Source organism: Anguilla anguilla, chromosome 8, assembly GCF_013347855.1.
Source record: "Anguilla anguilla isolate fAngAng1 chromosome 8, fAngAng1.pri, whole genome shotgun sequence".
NCBI lineage: Eukaryota > Metazoa > Chordata > Actinopteri > Anguilliformes > Anguillidae > Anguilla > Anguilla anguilla.
Genome location: NC_049208.1, coordinates 52,323,450 through 52,344,159, shown reverse-complemented (window position 1 = coordinate 52,344,159; position 20,710 = coordinate 52,323,450). Strand labels below are relative to the sequence as shown.

Below are 20,710 nucleotides of genomic sequence, written 5' to 3'. Positions count from 1 at the left end.
ATGTTTGGACAACTTGCATGTTTATGTGAAATAAATTAGCCAATGAGGAGTATCAAAGTGAATCTAATTGTAAAATGCAGAAGTGGAAACAAGGGGTTTGGGTGCCATCTTGGTCTCCCTCCTTTGGTATAATCTCACTGATTCCATACTTTATGAAGCTCTTCCCATCTTCACCGTAGATGTAACATAGCTCTCATTCTGACAGATGTTCCAGTTATTTCAGGGGTCCTACAAGAAGCACTGAACTTCACTATCTGCTGAAACGGCAAAATTCACTGTGGTGTGATGTTTTGCATCCTGTGAAACCCGCACGTTTGTGGAGGCCGATGTATTAAATGTTTAATGTTTTATGAGTGCTTTAATGAATTAGGGCAAGGCTTGAATTAAAATAATGAAGTTTATCTGTTGTCTTGTAGCCAACTTTACAGCCACTAGCTATATACTGGCATCTAAATGCTTGTGTTTTTACCACTAGCAAATTATAGAACTATAATATAAATGGAATAAATTCTTGTTTTTTTGTGCTAATCAGCACAGCATGGATCTTTGTTCTTTTTCTATTTATATTTGCAAGGGGTGAACTTTACATCAACAAAAACTCACGCATCCTGAAAGCACACTCCTCCTGCACAGTCCTTATAAAATGAAGAAAAAACACAAAATATATCACAAAGATTCATTATGATTTCCAAGCCAGACCTGTCGATTCAGTGACATACAAGCACATTTGTTTATGCATAAGAACAAAGAAAGAAGGAAAAAATCAAGATATTAAATGTATTATCAAATAATCTATTCATTAAATAAATTATTTGATGTCACACATTGTAACATGAAAGAGAAAAGTTGCAAATATGTCTTACAATACCAGAAAGTTTCAAGCTACTGCAGTCTACGGGATATCATCAAGCTTATGAATGGTTTCCCAGAAAGAAATGTCTCCTTTGATCTGAGCAAAAAATTCAAGACATTCATTTGCAAACAATATAGCATCTTGCTGTCTAATGAAAGTCATAATTGTGTGATGCATGGCAGAAGTCTAAAATATTAGTTGTGCGCGCACACGTACACACACACACTCACAGGTTCAATTCCCAGGTACTTTGGTATATATCATTACATTTCATTACATTTATTTAGCAGACACTTTTATCCAAAGCGGCATACAAAAAGTATATCCAGCTGCATAAATGGATGTGATGTAAATGCTAGGTAAACAGTTGTGTAAGTCGCTCTGGATAAGAGTGCCTGCTCAATGCCTGTAATCTAATGTAATATAATTTTTTTTTAAATTTGGCACCCAACATGGCTGCGAATTGTCCCCCAACCCCATTCATGGATCCACATCCACTGCCCGATTTGCCTTTTTAATAACCAGCTATGACCTGTCATCTAATATTTAACAAAGCTATCTCTTATCAGCTTGTTATCTCCCAGCTGAAAAATCTGACCAATATAATTGAGACTAAACACACCCATCAACTGACCTTGGAGAAAAATGTATTTACCACATTTTCTTAAAGAGACTATTAGTGAACTTATGACTGTTAGATGAGGGGTCCTAACCCTATTTTAAACCAGTGCCGGACGTAAAGGATGTAAATATTTGCCCTGCCCTGCCCTGCCCTACCCCCCAAACTCCAAAAAAGGTAAGAACAAAAGACTGTACTAAACAAAAGGGGAACAAAGGGAACAAAAGGCCTCGCAGGGCAACTCTTCAAAATAAAGGAAAACTTCAGAAACATAGAACAAAGAAAATCCAAAAATCCAAAAAGCACGTGGAAACAGAACAGGACAGGAACACACAGGGCAGGAACATGATCAGAAACACAACCAACAAACAAGGATCCAGCAGTGAGTTCAGGAGATGGGAAACTTAAATAGGCCACGACACAGACTAGACACAGGAGGGCACAATGAACAATCAGGCCACAGAGAGGGATGGGAAAACGAGACAACCAACAAACAATAACTGGATAATAGAAAACATCTGGCCATCTGGCGGGCCAACAAGGAAACACAAACAGGAAAACACAGAACCATGACAACTACTAAATAAATATATTAAGTCTTAAATCTGGGGCTTTTAGATTAAATATTTAAGTTAAATCTAAATATCCCTTAAGCACTTTGCCACATTTAAAAATTTGCTATAGGACTCCCCATTCAAATAAATAAATCATACAAAGTAAACTTCTAATATTTAAATTTAAGTTCAATATTAATTTGCAAACCCAATATTTATTATATATGCTAGACATGTAGCGTCAAACTAAATTTCTGTTACAGATATAATATTTAACTGAAATGTACAATTTGTCACTAAATATTTATTTAGCAGAACAGATATAAGACTAAAGCGCTAAATATATATTTTATTTTCTAATATTCAGTTACATGACTCGCATTGAGATATAGGTCATATATTTAGCTATTTTAATATTTAAACCAAATACTTAAAATGAGCAGTTTTTCCCTGTGATTTAGAAATTAAATCTGATAAATTAGCTATTTATTCCTTGCACAAATAAATAAAAAACTGTTTTTATTTCATTTAAATGAAATAACTAACTAAATGTTATTAAATATTTCACTTGTATGTTAAATCTGTGATCAGGGCTGGGTCTGGAAGTGGGCAGGGGTGGGCAGTGCCCACCCAAATTTCTGCTGTGCCCACCCAATTGGTCAACTTTATTCTGCGCCATTTGAATCTGCCAATCACTTTTATTTCATTCACCCTGTCAGAATTTGTAATTTCTGATTTGCTGGTTGGACAGAATAAAATAGTAAATGGACTCCATTTATATAGTGCTTTTATCCAAAGTGCTTTACAATTGATGCCTCTCATTCACCCATTCACTCACCAACGGTGAAAGGCTGCCATGCAAGGCACCAATCAGCTTGTTGGGACCGATTAGGGGTTAGGTGTCTTGCTCAGGAACACTTTGACATGCCCAGGGCGGGGGATCGAACCGGCAACCCTTCGACTGCCAGACAACCGCTCTTACCTCCAACGGTATATGGGTCAAAGACGAGACGTGTAAATTTGGTGTCCGAAGGCCATTCATTTAACATACAAAGATAAATATGTATAAATATAATATTAAATCACTCAACTCCTACCCTTCTTTTGACCCAGAAATATTTGTGTTGCAAACTATTAAATTAAGGGAGTTATTGAGCTCTAAAAATGTCCAAATGTCAAAATGTCCAAATGTCAAAATGTCCTTCAGTGTAACTGTCCGGGTTAAAATTTCAATGACAAAAGTGTTTTTAAAATGTAGAAATTCATCCTAAAAATATAAATGAACACCCATGGCATAATTGTATTAGTGTTTGCAACAATATATAGAAAAATACTGACCTATAAAACCTACTGTATCTGAAAAATATTTAACAACTTGAATAACTTTTGTTTGGACTTTTGCGCTTCATCAATGTCATTCAGCATAACAAAGGTAAAAAGCCATTTTAAAGCATATCACATGATGGTAATCATATGAAATCACAAAGAAGACCCATTTAAGACCCCCTATTAATGTGATGAGGTGAGTAAATCTCTCTAAATATTGGATGATTTCACCTTTTCACCCTCTAGTAACCTTTGTAACAAAAATGCATGTCCTTCAGTACAACACAAAAACCATACTTTTAATGTTATTATTTCATAAAAAGCTATACTAAATACAAAGAGTAATGATATTCTTTATAGGTCAAGGTCATTACTTTATATTGGTGGCCAAGGAACTGCCGGTTGAATATGTTTATGTATGAAATTCGTCCTTCAGTATCACGCTTTTGTCCTTCAGCACAACAAAAGTTTCATGTTATACCACAATGTCACCCGTTATGCTTAATGACAGTAGCTTTGCTATCCCATGTCTTCACTAGTTTACAACATTTAATCATGTAATTCATATTTACTTGTTGTATGAAAACTGAATATTATCATTTTAAACTATTTTACGGCATTTTAAGGTATTTCAAGGCACATTATCTTTATACTGTAGATGCCATTGTCTAATAAGGAGAGGGCTGCACGGCACAGACAAAAGATTAACACAGATCCAGTTGCTAGGGAGGAAAGACTAGCCAGAAGAAAGGCAAGGTATTGTTTTCATGGTTTCATGCTACTGTCAGCAACAGAATAAGATAAATAGTAGGATACAAAGCTGGGTGGATAACACTTAACATTAAGTTGCAGTTAATGCAAATCACACTGTAGTTAATGTTTTATTGCACTGCAGTTAAAGCTACAATCTCGAAGATTTCAGTTTTGTTCTCTATGGCGGTGCCAATGGCGAGAAACGATAATTGCAGGTGCGTTTTTGGACCTCACTTCCCATAGATCCAACCGGATCCAACCATTGTCGCCTGTGTGACGTCAGTCAGTTGGCACCTGGGCCACGCCAACTATAACACATTATTTACTGGACAAAAAATGGTTGTTATAAAAGTAATGTTATGTACATACTCATTCATTGTCTAACATTAGGCTAACTTGAACTGTTTTTACACTGCCGAGCCAGGTTAAAATGCTGTAGCAGATCTGGGGTAGAATTAGTGATGATCAATTTCCACACACATTCTTTACCCACCTTTTGCCCAGTATGAACATCTTTACACTGCAGAGAAGAATTTGCGGGATTCGCTGTGCCTTGTGCAATTATGTATCTCGTGCACAATAAACAGTCTTTTTCATGAATGACTGTTGTGTAATATTTTTGAAACAACTGCCTTACAAAATGTTACCCCTGGTGTTTCTGGTTTTGCTAGCTAAACTGTTCAAGAATAAAGCTGAGCTGGGTGTTAAATTAGCAATCAGAACAAGAAGAATCAAACAAAAACAAAGGATATTTCATCAAAAAAGGGCATCAAGGCTGAAGGAACATATGAGGAAGCGTAATAAAATAATAACAACGCTAATCTATACTGCCGTATTCTTTTATTTAGTTTTCTCCGGCTTGACATCTTTACACAGAAATCAGACCCCGCTCTGCTCCACCTATACCCCTGGTTAATGCTCTGTGTAAAGACGGCTTTATTCCTATCATTATAATATATTGATGAACTTGATGGCAATGTAAATAACGGTAACGTTAAGGCCAATTCAGATCAATGATTCGCAACGAGACAAAACGGTTTTAGAATGTTGCAGAGAAAACTGCAGCGGTGTGAACTGGTTAGTAGCAGAGCCGTTGCCTGCCCCTTTAGTTAGCTACATTGCAATGTTGCAACATGGTAGCATTGCATTCGAGAGACGGTTGGTGAGGTCGGTAGCATTAGCTAGCGTTTTTTCCATGCAACCATGACATTAGAATGTGTTAATTACATTAGCTAGCTAGCTAACGCAACGTTACCTGATATGATAGATGGATACTGTGCGCAACGTTTGTCTAAACTAATGTTGCCTTTCTTGACATGGTCCGGTAGCTAGCGTTAGCTGTGCAAATAGCTATGTAATTTAGTAACGTTACATTGTCATCAAATGTAATACGAAATCTACATCAACAAATATTATGACCTCTCATGTTACACAAGAACTTTTTAGGGTTCCATAACTTTCTCTGTTAATGTAGCAGACACCGGAAAAAACAGGACGCCGCTCACACACAAGTGAGTTGAAGAGCAAGCCTGTTGCGTTAGCTCCGCCTACCCTCTCTGGCGGACCAACCAATGATGGGTGATGGAAAACGCGTCACTAACTATGCGCCGCTTGTGATTTTTTCCTGGGAATGTCGCCACAGACACCCAGTCCTTTAATCATAAATGATTAGAATAATAATAATATTAATGAATATAATAATATGCTCAATCACCATTGTGTTACCTAATTCGGTGATAGATAGTTACTTAACAGACATTTATTTTAATGAAAATATTCAAGATTATTACTTTAAGGTATAACTGATGAATTATATTAATTAATATAATATTACACACAAACACAATTATGGATAAAAAATGGATTATGAATTATATTAGTTAATAGCTGCTTCACATTTGGGGCGCTTTATGAAAAATCAAGACTGTACAAGTTTGAATTGAAGTAGTATGATGACCATTTTATGTAGCTATTTTGTGTAGGTCTCTTGAAATTGCATTTGTGTACCAGCATTGAATAGAAATTTACCAGTGACAGTGTAACACTGCATAATTACAACATTAACTATCATGTAATAATCATGTAATAATGCAACTTAATACAACATAAAGTGTTGCTGCAGGCTCAAATTATAGTAAAGTGATTATTATTAACATTAGCAATGAAATAGTAACAAAACATGTTTGAGAGAGAAAGGGAGAGGGAGTTGATTTAACTTGTAAACTTTGATTAAATGTTATCATTGTATAGCCTACTATGAATACACTACTAATAACATTTAATGGATGCGAATCCTATTCTGTGCCAGTGTCATAACTATTAAATTTTCGTTTTTTAGCTATCAGAGAAGAAAAAAGGATGTCAGTCCTGATCATCCACCGATCCATACAACGATACAATCTGATGCTGAAAAAAAGAGGGAAAAAAGAACATTAAATCTGAGGAGGCACCATGAAAAAATCAAACAAATGAACATGGTGATAAACTTAACTCCTGTGTCCACTGAAGGAAACACTTTTGAGCAGCCCCCTGAACAAATTGTACAAGTACAACATGAACCTGCACGTCCAGAGCTGGAGAAACCATCTGAGTCCTTGACTCCAGAACTAGAGCAATCCCTTGAGCCTCAATCTCAAACACTGGAGCAACTACTTGCTTCCTCCACTCCAGAAAAAGTGAAACAGGTATCAAAGCATTGAAAGCGGCTGCAAAACGAAAAACGAGAACTAAAGAAAATTCTCCAACTAGAAATGCAACTAAAACAATCACAACAAAAAGTGACAAATTACGAAAGGGCATGCAAAGGTCAAATAAATTAAAATGCAATCTAAGTGAAAAATACAGGCCATGAGGGCTAAAGAAAATGTCTTTAGTGAGGAAAACACAGGTCATTGCATTTCTCAGTAGAGACGAAAATAGTCACCTTCTCTCAGGGAAGAAAGACACGATCATGCAAAAGAAGAAGAAGGTTCAGAGGCACATACTCATGAAGTACAATTCAGAGGTGGATGGGACACTCTCGCTGTCATACAGACAGATTTTACGACTGCGGCCATTTTACATTACAGAGCCGAAGGCACATGACTGCAACACCTGTGCGTGTCTCGATCACGAGAATGTGAAACTGCTAGTTGACAGGTTTAGCCAAAGTGGGTTGCTGAGTTACTGTCTTCAATTGTCTGTGATTTCAAGAACAAGCAATGCATGTACCGTGTTTGTGCAAAGTGTTGCTATGAAGAAACAGAGCTGGCCCTACCTGAAGAGAATGCACCGATTTCATGGCAACAGTGGCAAAGGGAGAAATAAAGCAACGGAGAAAGGTCATTCACAAATTTTGTGAAAAAAAACGGGCACGTGGCTCGATCTGGTTAAAAACTTCAATGAGAAACTGGATGCTCTTACGAGGCAAGAGCATCCAGCTGTCAATGGAACCTTAAAAATCCACCAGATCATCGCAAAGGAACCTGGAAAGATCCACCATCGGGAGGAGTCCTGCTTCTGCTCCCGAGCAGGCATCTCCTGCGAGTGCAATGCTCCAACAGAGGTGGACTTTCAGAACCAAAATGCAGAGGCAGAAACAGAAGACACTGTCCACGACGGTGAAACCACCAGAGGACTTAAAAGGAAAGTTTGTAATAGTCAATTACGATTACCAGCCATTTGTCGGCCAAGGTTGTGGGAGAGAAGATGGAAATCAGTTGCATGCAACAAGCAGCTGAAAGAAAGAATTCATTTGCGTGGGCCCAAGTTAAGGACATCACATACTACTTCAAGTCGGATGTCCAAGCAGTAATCTCCGAACCAGAGCCGTTTACTACAAAACGAAGGAATTCAAAACCCTGCCACTTTGACTGGGAAAAGTTTACAGAGCTTCATTAGTCCAAATTCCAAGTTACACACCAGTTAGGCAACAGAACACTACATAGGCCTACACAAGAAAACGACATACACAAGCAGTGTGTTAAAGATCCATGTTTTAAAGATGTTATTGAATGATGAGTTCAGTTTGAGAACGTTGATGAGTTCCATTTGATGACAATGGATTTGGTTAATATTCTGATGTTCAGAATACATAAATGTTTTGTTTGATGTTGGTGGAATTATTTTTTATGCATTTTCTTTCAAATGCCTGATGTGATGTAATGTCATAATATTACTGAGAAAGATATCTATTCTTTTGTGATGATTTTAAGCAAAACTAGTTTTTTTTCAGAATTTTTATGGAATGTTTTTTTAATTAAGAAAATGTTCAATGCTGATTTAATCCTACGTGAATGAAATTGTACCTCATGTGCCAGCTAAACTATGTTGCATAGTAAAACCCGTGTTCTTTATGTGTGTGGCGTATGGATAATTTCTCTCTCTCTCTAGTATGGAAGTGATCTAAGTTCAGCTAGCCTGCACATTTTAAGCATCTTATCCTGTTTTTTTTTTTTTTTTACAGTTTTATAACATAAAAAATAGCTAAAAGAAAAATACTATTGCTTCTACTAATAATAGTTCATAAAATCATTATTGTTATTGCTGAAGGAATCACATTTAATCAATATTTGTGGGCTGTAGTGATATGTGTCATTCAGGGGTAACACAATATTGTCATACAGTGTAACACCAGCATTTTGTATTGAAATACAATAACTTTGTTTTGTTGACTCAGAGAATCAAAAACAAATCTTAAAGGATGAAGTATTTTCATAGATTTTTGCATTTTTTCAGTGTAAGGCAGAAAATTTTTCTAAAAGACCTTCAACAAATTTTGAGTTGTACCCATGACACATCAAATATGTGGTATTCAAAAATAAAATTGTCATTTTTTCTGGGTAGTTATATTTCTGCCAGTCTAAGCATGGATATATAAACTTGTGATTTTGAAAAATGGGCATAAAATTACATTTTTTGAAAAAACACTTAGTGTTATACTGAATCACAATAAAAATGAATTATTGGCTTTATTCTTGAATATAACTAATATAAGAGCATAGGTGACACTCCAATTAACATTAAAAAAAGCCTTTTAGGGAATTGTAATTGCTGTTTTATTTTTTTGCTACTTTGAAAGCCTTATACGTCTTTAACCCATAAACAATAAACAATGGGGATGCCTTAACTCCAATATCATTCTGCGGAGCATTTGTAGTTGCCTGTGACAGTGGAGGAGGAATATTAGCTTATTCTTATTAAAGCTTACTCTTGTTAAAATTGAATTACTAATTTATTGTTGCTGTACTTTGTTGTAGTGTTGTGTTGAATAAGGGTCTTTGCTGGTAGTGGTTTAGTTTACTAGATAAATAGCTAGCTAATGTTACTGTTAGCTAGCAAGCACACTAGAACAGTATTTAACATTTGACAGTTTGCTAACGTTGATATCACTGTTCAGCATGGCTGGATTATGGACCGGGCCAGTGGGGCCAGTGGGGCCAGTGCCCCGGGGCCTCGGACTGCCAGGGGGCCTCCAAGCCTCAAGCTGTGCGCGGTGCATGGCCCAAGACTTCTGAAGGAAGTGGAACGTCCAGGGCCCTCAGTGCGCACAGCGCAAGCTAACCACTAGGCCCCTGGGTACTTATAGCATGAGCTAACCACTAGGGCTCCCCGGACCCCTCAGCATTTACAATGTGAGGGCCCCCGGGCCCCTTGGTGTTTAAAATGTGAGCTCACCACTAGGGCCCCCCAGTCCCCGCGGCGCTTACAATGTGAGGGCCCACAGACCCCTTGGTGTTTAAAATGTAAGCTGACCACTAGGGCCCCTGGGCCCCTCAGTGCTTACAGTGTGAGGGCCCCTGGGCCCCTCAGCGCTTACAGTGTGGCCAATAAAATGAATGATTTAACAGGGGTGGTCTTACTTTCCCAAGTTATGCAGTGTTCTTCTTCAACCTTGACATATTGTGGGAGAGGAACACAAGTTTGCCCACGTGAAGTCAATCAGTCAATCGATCAATCAATCTTTATTTATATACAGCCATCAAAATTGCGACCGTTTTGGTCGCATATGCTCCCAAAATGTAATCTGTGCGACCTCAAAATATAATTGGGAGCATTTGTGTGAGTGCAAATAATTGTTCTGGTGCGACCTTTTTTTTTTTTTTTTTTTTTTTTTTTAACTAGTCGAACGTCCCTTTCTCAATACATTCGCTAGTTAGTACACTCAGTATGAACAGTGACCATTCCAACCAATCAAACGTGAGCTTGACGTTCTTACCGTTAATGCTGATTTTAGATTGGTTAATATTAGCCTTCAATCACTCCCTTTCGCAGCACTTTACTGTCACGTGACACAGAGAGCTAACGTGTTAACTAATGTTACCTAAAGACAAAAGTTTTATGATCAATTTCTTAATGTTACATAAGTAACTAGCTAAATTGGTAATGTTGGCTAGTGTTATCGAAAGCTAAAATGAAAAATCGTTGACAACGTTTCATCAGATGCAGCATCTTTTACTGCTACCACAGAGTGAATGTGATGATGAGAAAACTTTCGGTTACGCTGACCTATAACGCTATTCCAAAAGCAAAATTAGACGTTATACATCGTTAGAAAGCTTATACTCTCACCTACTGAATAAATTAATTGTCAATCAAGCCAGACTGTACTAAAAAAGGCAACACCGTAAACAACACGTGTGGTATTACACACAGCTATTTTGGAAGGTACCCAGTCATCACAAATGCGCGTATATTTCACGAAGGGATTGTCCAAGACAATGTATGACCACTCAGTCTCAAAAGGGACACGTAAAACCAACGGTAAGGTTGTATATTTATTCAATATTTAGTCCCAGATATTGACTGTAGAATGACATGGTATCATTTTTAAACTTTTTCTCATTTATTTTGTTATTTAGTGAGCAGCGTTTTCACTGCTGTATTGGCATATCTTAGGGCTATTGTCGGGTTTATCTTGTTGCTATGACGGAATACGATTTTTTAGTGGTGAAAGAATATTTTTATGAATGACAAGATAGACAATATTGTCCATTATGTCATGGGTGGGGGGTGTAGTTGTAGATGAGACTGCAGGGAGGGGGGTGTGTTAAATGAACGACCAGAGTGACAATGGTGGCGCTGCGAAACTCCGTATTTGGCATAGTTGTAGTGTATCATCTACTTATGAAACTAAAACAACACGTTTTTGTTTTTAACTCTTACTTTGGTTGCAGTAGCACTGAATGTCTGAGTTCAGTAATCTGGGCTCGCTGGCGTGCTGACCACTAGGGGGCTTGCGCAAAGGGGTTAAAATGAAATTGAAATTTTAAAATGAATTTTTTAAATTGAAATTTTACCTTACACCTTTTTGAGGGCATATATGAGTTCTTCTTTGAACACAGGCGTACTTCCGAGGTGGCAATCTGAATCACTCCAAGGGCCCGTTTCCACCCAACACATTGTTTGAGGGCCTGCTCTCTCTATGGGCCCCCACACCCCACGGGCCCCAGTGCAACCACTCTGCCTGCACTGTCTATATTTACGCCCCTGGAGACACAGTTCCAGAGCTCTCGCAGGAGCTTGGGAAGTGAATGTCAAAAACACACAGTACTTGGTGTGCACACACACACTCCTTTGCACCAGTACTTTTCCACTCACATGCTGTTAGCCTAGGCTGCGTGGGTCGCACAGACTCTAGTCTGCTGGCGTGAAGTTTGGCCTTGGCGATAAGAGGAGTGGATGTACTGCCGCCACCCTAAAATAACAAAAACAAAAGAAAGCAAAACAGAGCAGCAACTTTCTTTTTTCCCTGCTCTGTAGCAGCACTGCTTTCCAGCAGACCAGCTCCTCCAAATTTTCAATGGCGGTTACTTTTCTTCGTCGTTTCAAAAAAAAAAAAAAAAAAAAAAAAATTAAATGCAATTCAAATAAAGAAAATCTCTCGGTACGCCCCCGAACTGTGGAGAGCAGCACACCCTTAAGCACCTGGCTGATTAGCCAACGCAGCCCAGGTGCGAGTGCTCTTTCCACCAGCCAGCTCAGCCGAGACCAATCCGCCTCTCTGACCGACCGAATGCTACACCCCACTTTAAGTTTAACACATTATTTATTAATTTTGGAAATATTAATGTAGCGTAGTTATGTGGAGTAGAATAAATGACAGTCTGCTCACAATGTCGGTACCTAAATGCATCATACCAATGGTGAATGTTTTTTTCTCTTATGTTTATGATAGCTGACAGTGATAGATAACTCAGTGGTGGATGTGTACATAATGATTTTAATTTTGTAATCAGAATACCATTTTATTTAAATTTTTCCCATCCATTTTAGTTGTAGCCATGGTTAAAAGGATACAAACAACTTGTGCGTATACAAGAATATACAGCACTTGAATACATGAATATAAACAACAAGATATCTCGTTCAGCCTCGGGCCGATCACTACTCTGTCATACCATGTATTCTTGTATATACATGGCATGTCATGGGTTGTAGCTTACATATGTATAGACAAACAATGGCTTTATATTTTGTATTTGTTTCAGTCTGGGTAACTAGTGACAGGTTGAACTTTGAATTTGCCATGCTGAAACGCGTACTAAATATAAAACCACCGTTCGTCTGTGAAGGATACAAGGGTTCATGCTCAAGAATTTGCAGGGAACAAAAATCTTTAAAAATAATTTTATAAAAACAACAATGCCACAAATCACATTCATATCCATTTCTGAGCATCTAGGATAAACAAACCCCGAAAAATCTAAATACAAAAATGACAGGCCTACTACATCCCATGTGAGCTGTCATTCTCAGTTGTGAAGTATGAAGAGATTTCGAGAAAAGATAGAGAGGGAAGCTTGTGATAAAATGTAGTTGTGCGAATATATAGATTTTTAAAATTGTTTTTTTTTTTTTTTTTTTAGTTGAGTTGGGCGAGAATGAGAGGTTGTAACAGGAGTTATGCTTGTTATTCATTTGGAGGACCTTAGCAAAGCAACATTTTTTTAGATGCTACTAGCATTATCTAATATTAGAGAAGCTTGTTATAAGTTAGCTGTGCAAATTTATAGATTGTTTTAGATGTTTATAATTCAAGTTTTTAAATTGAGGGTAGTATGGCAAGAAAACATCATAGTGTAGGAATTTCTTAACCAAAATTGATGTTGTTGAAGATAAAGATAACAAACGACAGAGTCAGGAGCTCCTTTGTATAAATTTATAAAACAACCGGTTGGGAAGAAGTACTACTACAGTCTTCAAAAATATAAAGTCCAATACATGAGTTCATATAGTTTTCAGAGGCAAAGAACTGTTGTTCCAGCCTATAAGATTCATTTAATCATCATATGCAAAGATTTCATTTACTAGCCAATCATAAGTTAGAATCAGGGAGTCCATACCAAGACTGACCATGCAAGCTTGGAAGGCCTTTAATCCACTAAAACACTTTTATTCATACCACAGCTGGAGTCTATCTCCTCTAGCTTACATTCCAACAAGGACATGGCATGGGGTGAAATGGCGTACACTCAGATATGTATACTTTTAAAAATACACCTTCAGAAATACATTTATCAAGTTACCATAAGATCTATATGATTTTTCATATAATTGCTTATATAACACTTTCTGTAAGTCAACTATTTAATCATAACCCATCAATAGTCACCTTTGTTAGGTTCTGGTCGATGAAGCAGCCATCATTATAAGACCTGCATTTATAAGGGAACAGGTTTTTTAAGACCAAAAGATCCCTTAAAGGCATTTCTACGATTATCTTTTTGACTTCTACAGATTTAGTCATGACAAAATTATTTTCCTCCAGCTATTAATTGTAGTCCATGTTGCCAGCTCAGACCGAAGTGAGCCCTAACAACGATACAGTCAACTGTATTGAGCTCTGCTTCTTTGCACTGGTACATTTTTATATACTGTTTCTGTTTGCGAAGCTGAAAATATAATAAACTTTGTGTTTATGTGTTTTGTACATAAAATGCAACGCATGGTGCTTCACATTTGAGGACAAAAGCTTGATAAAACTATCAAACAGGAGACAAGATTACACAATAAATACAGTTGTAAAATGAGGAAATTAAAAAAGGCAGACCAAAATTGTAAGAAATAAAAAAAACAGGCAATCATTAAAGCCAAAGACATGACAATATAAACAAAGCCATAGTAAGCTTATAGCCTCCCATACCAATTAGGAAAGTGTACAAAATTCAAAAGGCATAACAGTGTGTCCCTCAGATTTCATGGCCATGCAGAGTGGAACACTATTAAGGGAGGGTTCTATTCAGGTACAGATAACATTTGCGAGTGGTTTTCACAATGGTAATATTTACATAATCGTTTATAGATGAATATTTTCATTGCATTGACAAATGACCTGTGAGGGTAACCACTAGCTTGTAGGCTACCTAGTTGAAAATGTTGAATTTCATAAAAGAGGCTATGTTTGCATTCATTTGCCACCTGAAGCAACAGGAAGACATGCCATTCAAATGGAGTTTGTGAAGAATTTAATCAGTTTTATATATATATTTTTGAGTTCCTTTTTTTGCTCACCAGCTCCAAGCTGCTATTTATTTTCATATATAAGTATTATATATTTAGTATTAGTATCTTTGGTATCTTCCGAAAAATGCACACCTACTAAAACTTTTGCAATTCTTGAATCTTCAGAGTATAATTCTTTATTATACACATGCGGACAAATTTATAATTCTGTAGATTGGTACATCTTGGAACTTAAAATCAAGATCGAAGATTTAATAGTGGAACAATTTGACAGGACAGGAGTTCAATTCTGTTTGATTTTAATTACTATTGCTGCTGGATCGACAGGTATGGCTTGGAAATCATAATAAATTGCAGTGTCCTTAGGTATATATTTAGTGTTTTTTCTCCATTTTATAAGGACTGTGCCGGAGGAGTGTGCTTTCAGGATGTGTGAGTTTTGTTGGTTAACAGTTCTCCACTTGCAAATACAAATGAAAAAAACGAAGATCAGTGCGATGCTGATTAGTTCAAATTACAGCAATTTATTATATTTGAGGAAGCAGGTTGAATATTTAAGGCACAAGGTTAGTATGGCATGATAATTAATGTGGGAGAAAAAGAAACAATGGCTTCAGGATAAAGAACACATCAGTACTCAGTCAAATAAAACAAACACACACAAATCTTATCTGAACCTCTTTCATGCAAAGATCTTCACAACCTAATGCGTTTCACAGAGCACAAAACACCACATTACACCACGGTGCATTTGGCATATTCAGCACAAGGTGAAGATCAGTGTTTTTTGAAGCAGCCCCAAACTAATGGAACATCAGTCAGAATGAGAGGAACATTACATCTGCAATGAAGATGGAAAGAGCTTCTGTAAATTATGGAATCAGATTTCACCAAAGGAGGGATGATAAGAATGAAAGTCCCTTGTTTCCACACAAAAAATTTACATTTAGATTCACTTTAATAGTCCTCTTCGACTAACTTCTTTCACATCGCCATGCAAGTTGTTCTTATTTCTGTACATTTGGTTCCAGAACTTATTTCATCTGCTTCACCCCCACCCCATAAATGCATGCATGGTCCATTGGTCCTGTTGTTATTCGTGGTCCAGATATGAAGAAATGTATTCACCTGTTGGACAGGTTCTGCAATACATATCACTTATACAGTCCTAAGAAAGCAAGGTAAACAGTAAATAGCTAAACAAAATATATAAATGGTTATATATTCATCATATAACTATATTCATTGACCAAATAATGGTCTTTGTCACTAGCTAAAACAGAGAATATATATTTTCCTCCTCCTTACCAACCAGTTAATTCTAAAAGTTGTTTTTTTTGTTTTTTTTTTGTTTTTTTTTTAATCCTATATACAGATACTCGGAGAGATCTGGGCCCATTCACTTAACTACCCATCAGGATTATAGGACCTAGGGAAACTAGTCTACTAAGCACCCCATAGTACATTAAAAGATTCAGTATGTCTGATTTTCAGCCCCGAGTTTAAAGATGAGATGGATTCGGGCAACCAACTAATTAGCTGTTACGGAAACAGTAATTTAATTTAACCGAAGATTCTTTATGATTTTTAATAATTAATCTAATCTAGTCTGCCCTCAGTTTTGATCTGAACTGACCTTAAAAGCAGAAAATCGAGGAGAACTGGATTTCAAACAACATTTTTAAAAAAAAGTTCCATCTACCTGCAATTCTCAAGTAGTACTCAAGATATTGGAACAGTAAAGTACTTCCCCAGCAGTTCGTACTCATATCTACAGTTTTCACTAGATTCTTAATTACATGACACGTATTTCACAAATACAAAACTGCACTACACACTAAATACAAACTTCTATTCATTCTATTCGTATTTGTTCAAATGATAAAACCTACCAGCTAGGAAATAAAGATCCACTTCAAGACAATTAAAAAGTAAAACATTCCAGTCCCATTTTTCTGTTGAGTCTAAGAGACTTTTCAGTACTTTCTATGGAGAAATGGACAAGTTCCGCCACTAGAGAGAAATAGGCAAAGTTACAATCTGGACTGAATACACCTTTGGCTGTTTAACTGTTTTGGTAGCAGTTTCCTGTGTATCTGTCCCACAGAAGGGTCAATGGGGGGATCCCTTGGTAAATAAACTCTACTGTTCAGGTTTGCTGAAATGTATCATTTTGGCCCTACAACATCTACGTGAAAAGCAGAAGATTGTGCAACTAAACACACATCTTCTCTGTGTCTGTTAACCTCATAACAAAACATATAACAACACAACACAACACAAGAACAAGCCATTCAGCCTAACACTGCTTGTCCATTCCTACTTCTCCAGAATATTCTGCACCTTTTCCGCCTTCTCTGTCTGGTTGTTACTCTTCAGCACTTCTATCAGCCTGAGAATACTCTGACGAGTAGAATCAGAATCAAACTTCAGAGCAAGCTCTCTAAGCTGGAGAATGCACCGGAAACACCTTTCAAAGAGGCTGGTTTCCTCAGCTTCTGCATTCCTCAACTCTTGCTCACATCTTCTTTTCTTTTCTTCATAGAATTTTACAGGTGAGCTGGTTTCATGGATCTCGTAGCTGCATTTACAGGTTTCACAGCTCCCATTCCATTTCATTACTTTACACCACCATGGGTTTGATGCTTTAGTACATGGAATGTGGCATATTTCCTTACACTTTAAACAGAAAGTTGCACGTACTTCGTGCTTTTTCAGAGTTTCATTAGCTTCATCAAGTGCCTCGTGTTTCAAGCCCACCTCCTTGATCTGACTCTCACAGCTCTCGATACAAGCTTTCAGGCTGTTACGCTCCCTCAAGACATTTTCAGTCATCTTCAAGCTTTGAGTTTCCATTTGATCTAAAGTCTGAAAGAATGCCCTCATGCTGTCAATTCCATTATTCCAATGTGTTCTGAATAATTTTTCATATTCCTTCTGATAATCTGTAAGAGGACAGTTGTTGAACAGATAGTGAATAATTACATTGTTGGGGAAAGGTATGCCAAACTCAGTAACTGCCTCAAGAGCTTCTGAAGCTGGCAACCAGTCTGAGAAGGTGATGAGAATCATGAGGTTTTTCTCCATGTTCTTCCCAAAGAGGGACAGGATGGCATCAAAGATGTACTTCTGGCTGGGACTGAGGCGATTCTGAGATGCCTTCACCACAAGGCAAGCTGCATCTATTTGTTGAATGCCATATACAGAATTCAATAATGTGTACAGATTCTGAGAAACTCTTGGATCATTTTTAAGCCCACCTGTGTCTTCAAATCCTGGTGTATCAATGACTGTCAGGGAAAAAGGAATAGACTGTTCCCCCTGCCCATAAATCTCATAGGCAGTAATCGCAGTGGTTTTAGATTCATATTGGTCTTTTTTTCGGTTTTCATGTGTAATTTCAAACCTGATATTGTCTTCCCACTTTACCCCCAGCATGTAGTTGACCATCAGATTGATGAGTGAAGACTTCCCTGTTCCTGTTTCTCCCACCATCAGGATTGTCCTGTTCCTTTCTTGGGGGGATTTTCTTCCAAATGTGTGTCTCCTGACTGTTCCATCTTCATTCAGAAGTTCCTGGACTGTTTTCAGCAGGTATATTTGTTTGGGGTCTGTTGCTGTCTGTACACTGTTCTTAATTACATCTGACCACTTAGATGTAGTTTCTTTTTTTGTCATAGGGCAACTAAAATAATAAAAGAAATAAAACAATGTATGTGTTTTCATTTTGTTATTCATTGTTATTGCCACACACACACTCACACACACACACACACACACACACACACATGCACACACACACACACTATGACACCACAAGGGTTCTTGGGGGAAGATATTCCCCCCAGTGGCTGCAGCCAACACCAAATCTAACTGGCTGATGACTGCTATATCCCCATCTGGTGGCCATGGTTGGGACTATATAAATGTAATGTAATGTAATGTAATGACTATATAAATGGCCTTCCTCTAAAAAACTACAATCCCCTGGAGACTGTGAACGGGTCAGCGCACCTGGGGGATATCAAGTCCAGTGATTGGCCAATATCTTCACCATTGTGAACAAACAAAGGAAGGGAAGTGGTGGAAGGAACCTTGTATGTGGTGAACCATCAACAGCTGGTAAAACCTACGTTTTAGTTTTTCTTCTTACTGATATATATATATATATATATATATATATATATATATATATATATATATATATATATTTTTTTTTTTAGTTTTTCAAGGATGTATTTTGATGGCTGAAGAGACCTTTTTTCCATGAATGCATTTTTTATGAAGAAGATTTTTGAGTTAACCTTTTTCCAACCCCTTTGACAAAATTAAAAGCTTTATTTTTTTGAAACCCTGGTTTTGTGTACTTCTCAACATTGTTTACACTACCCATGCCTGCCACCCTGACAACCAACCTCTCTCATGGTGTCACAACACACACACACACACACACACACACGATACATTATCATATTGAAACTAATGAAAAAATAACAGAACACAATAAATAAATAATTCAGGGCACATAATTAAAACAGTACTTTGTACTTTGCCATAGATTTGTGCCAACACACAAATTGTGCATGAAAATGCACTTTTGTACGTCGCTTTGGATAAAAGCGTCTGCCAAATCAATGTAATGTAATGTAACACACGACCTGAAACAAATTATTCAGACCAGAGACAAAATGGCATCTGTGCAACAAATCTGCCACCTGTAATACTTCAAAAAACGGCAATATTACAGTAACGAACTTTTGTATGTGTCGCCTACAGTTAGATATCTTTACCTTGAGGGAACTTGTGCCATTGTTGAGTTCTCAGGTACCAGTCCTCTTGTAAGCACAGAAAAAAACAATCACAGAATCTTTACTGACAAGGAAACACACATGCATGTGCACAGGAGGGACCTTCTCTGTACCTGAAAAAGAGATTAAGAAATAATAATTTATTTTGAAAAGACAGGGGTAAAACCCCACCAATACAAGTTCAAACAGGTAACTGTGTCTGCTTATGTACAAGTCTCTCAGACAGGAAATCCAGTCACCAGCTTCCTCTCTGGCGAAAGGAAGCAAGGCAAGAAGGCAAAGAACATTGAAGTGTTCTGATGTACAAATGTAGTCTTAAATGTGGGTTCAGTCCTAAAGAGCTCAACTATCTCAGAAACCACCCAGCTACCAATGTATGCAAAATAGAAATTCACAACTGAGTATAAATAAGGTTGTCTTGAAGTGAACTTCACTGACATTGTAAAGCATCCAATCAGTGACATAGACATGAAGTATAATTACAAATGAGGATCCAAAAGCATAAAACTCCAGAATGCAGATAAATCATACAAAACCATGTTCTCACCTGTGTTTGTCAGTCCTAAGAGGTGAATCTTCCTGTGCCTCTTAGCTTTTATAGTCTAAACAGGGTGAGATGCTCCACCCTAGTGTTAAGAAATGTGTTCTAATTGGCCATAATCACGCATGTGGGTGTTTTTTGTTAACCAACTGCCTGTGGTTTTAAAGAATAAATTAATGGCACTATCATTATCTCTTGCCTATTGGACATGAGCCATAAAAGTCAAAAACACTTCCACTTTTATTTTGAGTCACAAAAGAAAAACAACATGAACACAAACAAAAGAGCAGGATAAAAGCAGGGTCCAGAGGCGGATCAGGAAAATCCCCAGTAGAGCAAAGGCAGCCTAGAGACAGTGTAACGAGACAAGTGAAGACAGGCAGACATTACATGATGGTACGATGGAACTCAACCCACAATGCCAGCTTGTAAAGGAACACACTAAATTGATTTGTGTTTTGACGACTGAGTTGTCAGAAAGAGAGCAAAGTAGAAAGGAGAAAAACCCAAACTGAAAACTTCGCTCTGGTTTTGAGCTCTTCTTAAATTGACCAACTTACAGTTGAGGCCAAAAGTTTACAAACACCTAGGCTAAAGACATTCAAACTCAATTTTTCACAACTCCACACATTTCATGTTACCATACATTTCCTGTGTTAAGTCAATTAGGGTATCCACTTTATTTCCATAAGAGGTCATTTCAAAATTATAGCTAAGCGACAGATTTATTTCAGCTGTTATGTAATATCAGATTTTCAGTGGGTCAAAAGTTTACACACTTTGTTAGTATTTGGTGGCATTGCCTTTTAATTT

The 20,710-nt window shown here is 37.3% G+C and overlaps 1 protein-coding gene across 1 annotated transcript; it reads right to left on the bottom strand.

The window, feature by feature from the left end:
- Positions 1 to 15,052: 15,052 nt before the first annotated feature.
- Positions 15,053 to 19,472, bottom strand: LOC118232967. The gene is made up of 2 exons (XM_035428251.1): positions 19,339 to 19,472; positions 15,053 to 18,233 (listed from the first exon to the last, which is right to left on the bottom strand). The coding sequence occupies exons 1-2, from the start codon at positions 19,356 to 19,358 to the stop codon at positions 16,868 to 16,870; spliced, it is 1,386 nt and encodes a 461-aa protein (XP_035284142.1). The 5' UTR covers positions 19,359 to 19,472; the 3' UTR covers positions 15,053 to 16,867.
- Positions 19,473 to 20,710: the final 1,238 nt, after the last annotated feature.